Below are 9,945 nucleotides of genomic sequence, written 5' to 3'. Positions count from 1 at the left end.
TTACGTCCTTTATGTATGTTTACTTTTACCGAATTTACTGAAAAAAGTATGTTATATGTCCTTGAAGTGCACTGTGGATTTTTTGGAAAACCAGCAGCGCAAGTTTAGATTTGGTTCACCAAAATTCAAACTAGTCTTGCCTTAGCAGTTAATCCTCTATATACATGCAGATGAACTAGCCTAGTTGTGATTTCTGAATACGGCAGTAAGATGAGTATTGTACATCACTTGGAAACATGCCCCATAGGGAAATAGGAAGATATCCACTATCCAGAGGTGTATTGTGAATGATTCACAATCAATATCAGGAACGCAATTCCCTGAACAGCCAAGAAGGTCCAAGATTGCTTAGTCTAATGGGTTCGGGAGTGGATCATCAATTAACAATACAAATCCAAAAAAGAAAAAAGAAAGCAAAAAAAAAAATTTGTATTCTTATTTCTGAACTTGCCACAAAAAACGTGCGCCTTGACTTACTTTCTTTAGTTAATCAATTAACTTCTGAATTAGTAGATCAAATTAAGTTAGTTGAATTGCACAAAATCGTAGAATGATATTTTTTACTGTTCAATAGTATAGCCCATGTACCAATATATTATTCCCAATAAACATGTATTGTACATCGATTTTCCCCAACTCCCCAAGCATTCAACATGGAACATTCTCCTCAGTCTTCAGAGAATCGGTGGCAAAACAATCAGCTTTGCATCGTAAGCCACAACACATAACAATGTGTAATATACAGACGGGATCGCAACTCCTTCAAAGCTTAATTAAGTTGAACTGATGAACTCATTGATATGGATCGAAGATTATCAATTCAACTGCTTCCATTGCTCCTCCTCTTTCTAATATGTATCTCATCAGAATATTGGCAGGTACCAACCAAGGCTCAGTGTGTTCATGAAAATCGCTGAGATCAGCCCTTCAAAACTTGAATCCTCACCGGATTCAGAAATATACCTGTATACACTAATACACTGACACTCCATCAATTATGCCACCTTCCAGCAAAGATACAATATAAATTCTAAATACAGGCCAAGGGAAAAAGACTAGCTCTCCTATATTTGTCTGTACTGAGGCTGCGGAGAGTATAGAGTTACTCTTGTTTGTGCAAGCTATGCTTAGATGAGAAGAGGTCGTTGAAGGCTATTTGCAACGACATTGAAGGCTATTTGCACATCCGAGACTCCTTGGCCCAACAACGGTTTTCTTCCTTTAATTTCACTGTTCGAGGCCATCAAATTGCAAAACATTTTCGTTCAAACAAGGAGTCGTCTTCATATTTGTACAAGTACCCTATTGAAATTAAAGTAGCTGCACATCATAAATACACCTTCGACAAACTCAATCATTCAATTTGAAGGAGACTAGCTATTGCCATATCAGACAAGGAGACCATCTCTCCCCAGTCCGGTTTGCCCTTAACGAGGCTACAAGATAAGATTAGGTGGCTAGTCTTCTTATATGAAAAGCTAAAAAGAAAAATAAATGACAATTTGGAGATGAGATAGTTTAAGCATGACCATTTATAGCCAACAGGAGTTTTTGAAAAAAAATGAAGAGTTCGTAAGGTATTCCCACAATCCCACAAACAAGGGATCCTAATACAAGACGGACAATAGGGACCACGTTTGTAAACATTTGGTTAAGGATAAATTAATTCCAGGGAAACTCAGAGGGACAACTAGAGATTTGGCAATGAAGTTGGAATTTGGAATAGCGTAAATAGAGACGATGGAGGAAATATTTTAACAAGAACGACTTGATGATCAATTACCATCGGATAAGTCTGCAAGGACAAGAATGCCTCTGGAAGGAAATGGAGGTACTAAGGGACTCCTCGACAGGTAAGCAGCACTGACTCAACAACTGAATCTAAGTAGAGCCAGTAACAGAGAAGTTGCAATGCCCTAGTATGCTAATAGTGAAGTAAAATTTCCAAGGTGAGTACCCTGAAATAGCTTCATTTGGTGTCCATCAAAAAGAAACCCACTGGACCCTCCCCTAATGAGGGGAAATGGTAGAATTGATTTATAACCAACACAGGAGTCTTTTGGCAAAGAAAGGACACCTTTCCACTCAAAGATCTATCAACTCATCTCAGTTATGGAGTATGGACCGATGCAAGACTATTCACTAGAACAAGTCAATAATAATAGAACTATGAAGTCAAACATGTAGAGGCTTGAGCATGAACCAAAAAAATAACCTAAATATTCCACAACTCACAGACAACCCATATACATGCAGAACAGTTCCCAAGCAGGTAAAGACACAGGCAAACATAGTAGAAACTAGAAACACAAGCAAGAAACTATTCAGTCTAGGTTTCTTATCATTCCCTAGACATTATGGCAACATTCGATCACAAATTTTGTTCAGAAAAGCGGCAGCCATCAAAGATTCGCATGCGGGTTATTCATACTATTTTTCAAAATTAAAAGAGCAGCGTAGTCATAAGTTTAACGTTTCAAGAAAACACAATGCCTAACCAAAACTATTCACACGCACTAATCCATTTATCTCCAACTAATTAAGCCCTTTCGAAGATTTTTCATACAATGCACACCAACCTTGTATATTTCAAGAGAAAATGATAAACAGAGAGCCAGCCATATCATATTAACACCAAAATAATACAAAAGGTCTTGGCCCAAGGACTGCCAGAAATGAGTTGAAAATGACCAGGACTTCATATATGAACAATCCCCAAAACAGAAGCAAAATTAAAATGATCATAACGGAAACACTCAGTTCAGCAGTAAAACATAACATCTTTGACATTATCCTTGATCTTGGGAAGAGAACGTATTTCTGCTCGTTGTCCCCTTGTAGCAGATGCCCCAGTCCCACTATCAGACACATCCCCTTCAATATAGTAGCGGGCACGGAAAGCAGCCAAATGCGCATAATACGCAGGAGGAACTGCAAAACAGAAACACTTCAGTCATCAATGACAGGGAGGAAGAAATTGTGAGAAATACAACAGGAAATTGGATGCAAATAAAGACTTACCAACAGACACAGATCGTGTGCACCTTGCATACCTAAAACAAATGGGTGAAAAGAGCATAGTGAGCACATCTTGAGAAAAGAAGAGAAAAACACATTAGTCTTGAGCATTTAGAGATCACAGAGCAGAAGGTATTACGTATAGCATAAGTTGTTTGTAAGCATCTGCATGGTATCTGAGTTGAAATTATTCTCATCCCACAGAACATGATAGTGAGTAGGTCGGCTGGTACCCTGTGGACATTATGGAACCATAGTTAAAACAGACATCCAAAAAAATACTTGTATGACTTGCACAGCAATTACCTGGATACCAGCATGACTGCACAGGTAAAAATCAAACTCGGAAGGATGACATATAATTGAATCAACTACAGTGCCTGATTAAGAAATGACATGTTTCAAACAACAATTCTCATATGACATTAAATCACTTGATAATTGATTGGAAAAGAGCACGTACCAGGAAGAATATTTCCACTCCTGTCTGTCATATTTTTATTATCATGATCAGCAGGAAAAAGACGTGTATGGTGTCTTTTCTGCACAACTACAAACGTTACAGGAGGAAGATACCCCTCTTCCAGAGAAGCACAAGCCTGGATAAGAAACAGTGATTCATATTAGAAACTAATTTTACTAGAACAATCTTTAGATAATAAATTGAAGGTTCACGACCTTGCGAATCGCATCCAACTCATTGAGTAGGACCTGGCTGAACTGTCCTTCACTAACACCATCTCTGCAAATTTGAAAAAATATATATTATTGTACAAATATATTCATCTTCCAACGCATAATAAGAAACACTGCTCCTAAATAAAGGTCATCACCTATAAAATATAATTCGATGTGGTTTGAACCCAGTTGACTTCCTAAATGAAATCAGCAGCTCCCTGTACAACAAAGTTACCAGAGAATAAGAAAACACTCTAGGAACAAAACTTTGGCTCCACTTCTGAGGAATACTCAAGGAACAATTACTCACTCACCGAATCATCCCTGCATGAGAGACACCCTTCTGAGGATCTTCAACCAATGAGTAAAGATCTTGGATCAATTCTTGGCGATGGTGTTGTGCCGAGACCAGACCTCTGTATTTGGATATCTCTGGCCAGTCCATGGAAGCAACCACCTACAATAGATACATTTTAAATATGGAATGATGTAGGTAACACATCAGCAAGTACAGGAAGAAAAGAGTAACTTACAGCCGCAATAGAAGGGCTAGAATCTTCCCCAGGACTGGGGTGAGTAACATCAGCACCAAAAATTATTGTTGGTTTCTCAGAAACAATTGGCATTCTTCTGGAGAGCGCATCCAAGAGAACTGTGTTCCTTCCACCAGCCTACACCAGATTGTTAACCGTTAGACCAACACACTATTACACAGAAATCTAGTGTAAATATACCAGCTGAATTGAATAGAACGAACCTTAACATTAATCTTAAGAGCCACATTTTCAAGATACTGCTTGTTACATTTCATTGCCTGCTTAGGCTGACAACACTGGGAGACTATACCCAACTCTGTCTCACAAACTCTTTTAATTTTACCTGTCCGAGAGTATGAAAACCACGAACATTAATAATAGACATGAGATTGTATCAATATACTAAGCTCTTACTCACCATATGAACCAGTGAAATCTGGCAATATAATGATCAAAAGTTGCAGATTCCCCTGCTGTCCTGAACTTGCAATTTTTGACTCTGACAGGGTGTGAGCCTCAACAAGAGTCCTCTCAATTTGATCAGACCGTGCGGAGCGCATTGGTAGTAAAGGTGCTGGGTTGATATTCTGACAAAACAATCACAAGAGTTGATGCAATTCATACAAATATGTAATTGTATAAGCAGATGTTGGAAAGAAGGATATACCATTCCTTTATTGTTACACATGGAAACAAGATCATAGAAGAAACGCCAAGCTGCATCCTGGTTCAACCGTGAAAAATTAATACACATCCAATGACGTATAGTACCTCCATTAACCATTTTCTGCAAATAAAAAGTTCAAATATCAAACAGGATACAAATGAGAACATAGACACTAGAAGAGCTAAAAGAATTGATTCAGCAAGGTAAAAACACCAACTTCAATAATGCCCTCTCGCCCTACGACGTGTGTATCCCACCAAATCTTATAAATCAAAATTATTGCCATGTAAAGCAAGCAGTGAAAAGCAATATGTATATAACAAAAACGATGTCACTTGTGCATTGAACACAAAATCACACAAACACATTCTTTTCCATGTGTTGACCATATTAAAAGTTAGACGGCACAATTTCCATGCATTCTCTTCTATCTCTTCCCAACCATGGGTAGTGCAGAAGATTCAAGTCATCTAATAAACCAATTAACATGGGATAATATTAGAAAACAAAAACAGATTGGCCTAGCTATTGCTTCATGCTCATCCAATGAGTCAAGCTATTTAAACATCTAATGGAATATAGATATTATCATGATATAATAATTCCCCGTAAAGTTGAGCATAATTTTAAATACTATCAATGGTTACTGATGATGAAAATGTAAAGCTCATAGATTTGGAGTAACATGAAGAATGTGATAAATAGTAACAAATAGTTCAACTATGACAACACCTCCTAAAGCTCAGCAGAAGTCACAAAAATCACATATATAATAGACACTTAACTGCGTTAATCATATTCCACTGACCCACACGAGGCTGCATCCTGACATCTCGACCAGTATCATGGTACTTCAACTGAAAAAACAAAAAAAAAATTACATACTACTTGACCATAAATCAGAAGTAACAAGAATGTCCTAGAGCATAGTTACCATTGGCGCAGGTAACACCCTCGCATTCTGAATTACTGCCAACTGGGGAATCACTTCAATGCCAAATTCTTTAGCAAATTTGTCATTTTTATAATCATTATGCAAAGCCATCTGCATCCAAACACTCGTCAGAATTAGAAGCGCTAATGCAAAAGGGAAACAGAGGAATACAGAATCATGTATACGACATGTAGGGAACAAAAAGATTGATTATATCTTAGTGTGGTGCATACTGTTTGGATATTGTCCTCCCTTTGCTTGGGACGCTGACAAGATGCTCTTAACATGGCAGTCACCTGCTTCTCATTCAACTTTTTAGAATATCTCTGCCCCTCGACAATCTTGCAAACCTAGAATTGAAATAAAATAATACATGAACCTTGATACAAGTGCAAGCATAGAAAACATAAAGGACTAGTAAAAAAGAAAGAACCTCCATAGGCAAGTATGCAGGCTTTGAATCACTTCCTGCTTGAAGGGCTGGCCAATGACCATACCGCAGCTTGACATGATACTTATCAAGGAAGTACTGAGCCACAGACATTCTTTGCCCACCCTCATCAACAGTAAACCTATATAGGCAGCAAAATCACAGCATAATCATAGGAAAAATATCTTATACTGGATATATGGAAGTCAGAAACAGGGTAAGTTAAAGACTTACATCAACTGTTCAATGGGTTGTGTGGTTATCCCTGAAATCTTGTTGCGCCTTCCTTCTTTCCTGTGGGTCAACTCAACACGAAGTCCTTTCACAGCCTTCTTGACCTGACATACAAATGCAAAATAAACACCCAGACTGACAAAATACAATCAAGTCAACAACATAGTACTGCTTCAACAAAGAAAAAGACAACCATACCTTAATACGATCAGAGTCACTTAAAGGCCGTGATGGATCCCTTAAGTTAAGAAGTCTCTGGACATAATCAACAACAGGAATGGCTTCATAGAACGATGTTGCAGCCACATCTACACAATGAAGATGATGATGATGAAGTTAAAACATCAAAACCTATAAATTTCTTCCCTCCTACATACTATACTATTGGCACTAACAATAATAGTTACTACTCAAATAAGATGGACCACAAACTGTTTTTAACTTTCAACCACATTAAAAAACGAAAATGACATACACACTTTTGTATTCCTACCAATATTAAGAGACATTCCCATCTGGGTAGGGCGGAGACTCTGATAATATCCCCGCCAACACTCCAACCCATCTCCAACCTCAGTCTTTGGGCCCAACTTGAGTGAAAAGAACGACCGCCCTACAACAGTATAACTGTGGGAAAATAACCTAATTAGTTGAGAAAAAAAATATGAAAAGACATATTTCAACTAAACAAGCAAAAATCAGCTCCAAACTACAAAAGGGATAAACATTTTACTTGTTCGAAGGTGATTCTCTCAAGACTATATCCAGCACTTGAATGGTCTCTTGCGGTGCCTCCCTCTGTTTTCCAGTTAAAAACTGCTGCAAGTGGTGCAAGTCAGTTCTAGAAGCAAATTTGATGGACACCTTAAACTCCCGTTCTCTCCTGCAATCCAACCAAACACAAAAAAAGGACCCCAAGGAATCAAAATCAGTATATAGTCCATACACAATATAAAACGATTGAAGGAAGAAGCAAATGTATTTTCAGAAACAAACCTTGATGAAGTAGATCCTTTTACTTCCTTGTCAATCAACTTTATAACAAAGTCTTTCGAGTTGAATGGCAATGCTCCAGCAGTAAATAGACCCTTCCGACCATCATATACGGGTTGCTTGCCACCCAAGTGTGATGTACCAAATTCTGATACCAGCTGCTTCATCACAGCTCTGTTTACACCTCTAGATATGACTTCAGGATTGATTGATACCTACACGATAAACAAACAATAGCAAAAACAAAAGTAAGAGAAACCCCAACTCAAACAGCCACAGTAGTATACTTCATACATCATCTAACAAGTATAAACAACTCAGTTGATTATTGGCAACAGGGAGAAAACATTTCACAACCAAGAATTACATGAATTACACATTAAAACATCTTGAGAAAAACTATCTCTAAGAGAAACACCACATTCCACATTCTCAATGTACTAGACAAATTTCAAAAGCGAACAAACAGAACATTTCCAAATGATTATTGATAAACAAGCGAATATAACAGGCCAACAGTACATATATGAATGATGGTAATGTTCATACAAAGCAGAGAGGTCACAAAATCAAACATATAACAGCCATGTTACAAGTATGAACAACGACACACTTCACACACATGATTTACAGATAATATATTACATAAACAGAACATACATATTATTAAAAACAAATCCATGGCAGTAAATCAAGTTTTGCAAGTGGGTAAAACAAGACAACCATCTTTTACATTTTAAAACATGGAAAAGTAACAATAGTACATGAGAAACAAACAAGCCGGTACATTTTTCTTTTTACTAAAAGTAGAAAGAAAAACAACTCATCATCACAAACTAGTACTGTTTATAAACACAAGAAGACTAGTAGTGAAAGTCTGGACCTCGAAGAGATGATTTCATGAGAGTTTCTATTAATAGTAAAAAAACGTAAACTAGAACACAAACAACATGGTTCAAAAACTTGACCAGAAACACAAACCCCAACGAAGTTCACAGTATAACCAACTCATCACTATAAAAACACCAGATCTACAACATCCTAACCACAAAAACTCGTACTCACATCGTAATGATGAAGATCAGTCTCTTTCAACTTAACAAGAAAGTGATTCGCCTTAACAACGCACTTCATTCCAACTGTTCCTGCTCCAGGTCTAGCAGGAAACTTAAGACCTTTTTGTGAAACCGGTGGAGAAACAGGTACTACTAGTTTCTTTTCCATCTCACTACTCAACACATCACCAGAAGTAGAACTCGATCCTGCTTCACTACCACGTGGAACTCTTCCTCTTCCTCTTCCTCTTCCACCGCGTTGAGACATTTCAGATGAGAAAAAAGTTAAAAAGATAAAAAAGAGGGGAGAGCAAAAGAAAAAAGGAGAGAAAGTGAAGAGTGAAGAAATGAGGTGAAGGAAGCGGGTATAAATAGAGGAAACTGATGAGTTGGTGTGGTGAGATAATGGGAAGGAGAACATGGGCGGGAATGCAGGTGTAATGTTTTCTATACCGAAACTGTCCTTGGCCTTTCGTTTCATGTACCCATTTTGTTGAGTCTGGGTTTTGTATTTTAGTGGGGGGAGAGATTGGGGTAAATGGGTCGGTTTCTTTTCTTTTCCAGTTGTTCTTTGTACGACACTACTTTTTCGTGAGGTGTGCGTAGTACGCTCACTCTAGTTATAGTCTAGTACTCTATATATATACTCTACTATCCACGTCACCACGTCCATCGGCCCATGTATTACTCGATTTTTGTTCGTGTTTGTACAAAATTTCTAAACCGATGCAGTTCTCGATATTGATTTGCAAACACCTTTCTAGTGATTACCGAACCATGGTGGGATATACCAACAATTTGTTTCTAGGACCATTGTGGAATTTTGGGAATTACCACTTGAAGGTACTTAATTTGGATTGGAAAAACAAAATTTGTGACATTTACCGGCTTACTCGTTTTGGAGAGTATATTTAAAATGAATAATTTGTAAATTTGTAAATGGGGGTAGAGAAAAAAGATTGCTTGTATAAATTAATTTCCAAAAAGTTGAGCTCCATTTTTGGTTATCAATTATGTTTTAGAAATGATTCTGTAAAGACTGGTGAGAAAAAATCATGCTCGTATAGATCAATTTCCAAAATGTTCAACTCCGTTTTTGGTTATCAATTAAGTTTTAGAGAGTATATTATGAATACTTCTATAAAGGCCGGTGAGAAAAATCATACTCGTATGGATCAATTTTTACAAAGTTGAGCTCCATTTTTGGTTATAGAGTAAATGACGTAAACTATATTATTGACAGTATTGCTAAATAAAAAAACACAATTCTTTGACAATAGAAAATCAAATAAACTAGTTTGGACTACAAAAGTATTTTTCAAATAAATAAATAGAATCACAAAAAACATTGCCCAGTTTGAATATGTTAAATTGACGTGTAGCTTACCGAAATTGAATAT

At 37.2% G+C, this 9,945-nt stretch overlaps 1 protein-coding gene across 2 annotated transcripts; it reads right to left on the bottom strand.

Moving 5' to 3' along the window:
• Positions 1-2,556: 2,556 nt before the first annotated feature.
• Positions 2,557-9,006, bottom strand: LOC147482560 (protein argonaute MEL1-like). Of its 2 annotated transcripts, none has more exons than XM_086576454.1 (22): positions 8,556-9,006; positions 7,494-7,705; positions 7,231-7,380; positions 6,991-7,124; positions 6,696-6,805; positions 6,498-6,601; positions 6,267-6,405; positions 6,067-6,183; positions 5,834-5,944; positions 5,685-5,756; positions 4,900-5,019; positions 4,651-4,819; positions 4,454-4,575; positions 4,230-4,367; positions 4,011-4,153; positions 3,852-3,914; positions 3,697-3,760; positions 3,482-3,617; positions 3,325-3,398; positions 3,158-3,252; positions 3,022-3,053; positions 2,557-2,931 (listed from the first exon to the last, which is right to left on the bottom strand). In XM_086576454.1, exons 1-22 carry the CDS (start codon positions 8,964-8,966, stop codon positions 2,762-2,764), a joined length of 2,886 nt encoding a protein of 961 aa, XP_086432580.1. In that variant the 5' UTR covers positions 8,967-9,006; the 3' UTR covers positions 2,557-2,761. The 2 variants fall into 2 exon arrangements, with proteins under 2 accessions (XP_086432580.1, XP_086432579.1); XM_086576453.1 differs by having other exon boundaries at positions 5,834-5,951; positions 6,068-6,183; positions 8,556-8,935.
• Between the last annotated feature and the right edge of the window lie 939 nt (positions 9,007-9,945).

This window comes from Coptis chinensis, chromosome 8, assembly GCF_015680905.1.
Source record: "Coptis chinensis isolate HL-2020 chromosome 8, ASM1568090v1, whole genome shotgun sequence".
In the NCBI taxonomy this organism is placed as follows: Eukaryota; Viridiplantae; Streptophyta; class Magnoliopsida; order Ranunculales; family Ranunculaceae; genus Coptis; species Coptis chinensis.
Note: the sequence above shows the minus strand (reverse complement) of the source record. Positions and strands in the feature narration are given on the sequence as shown.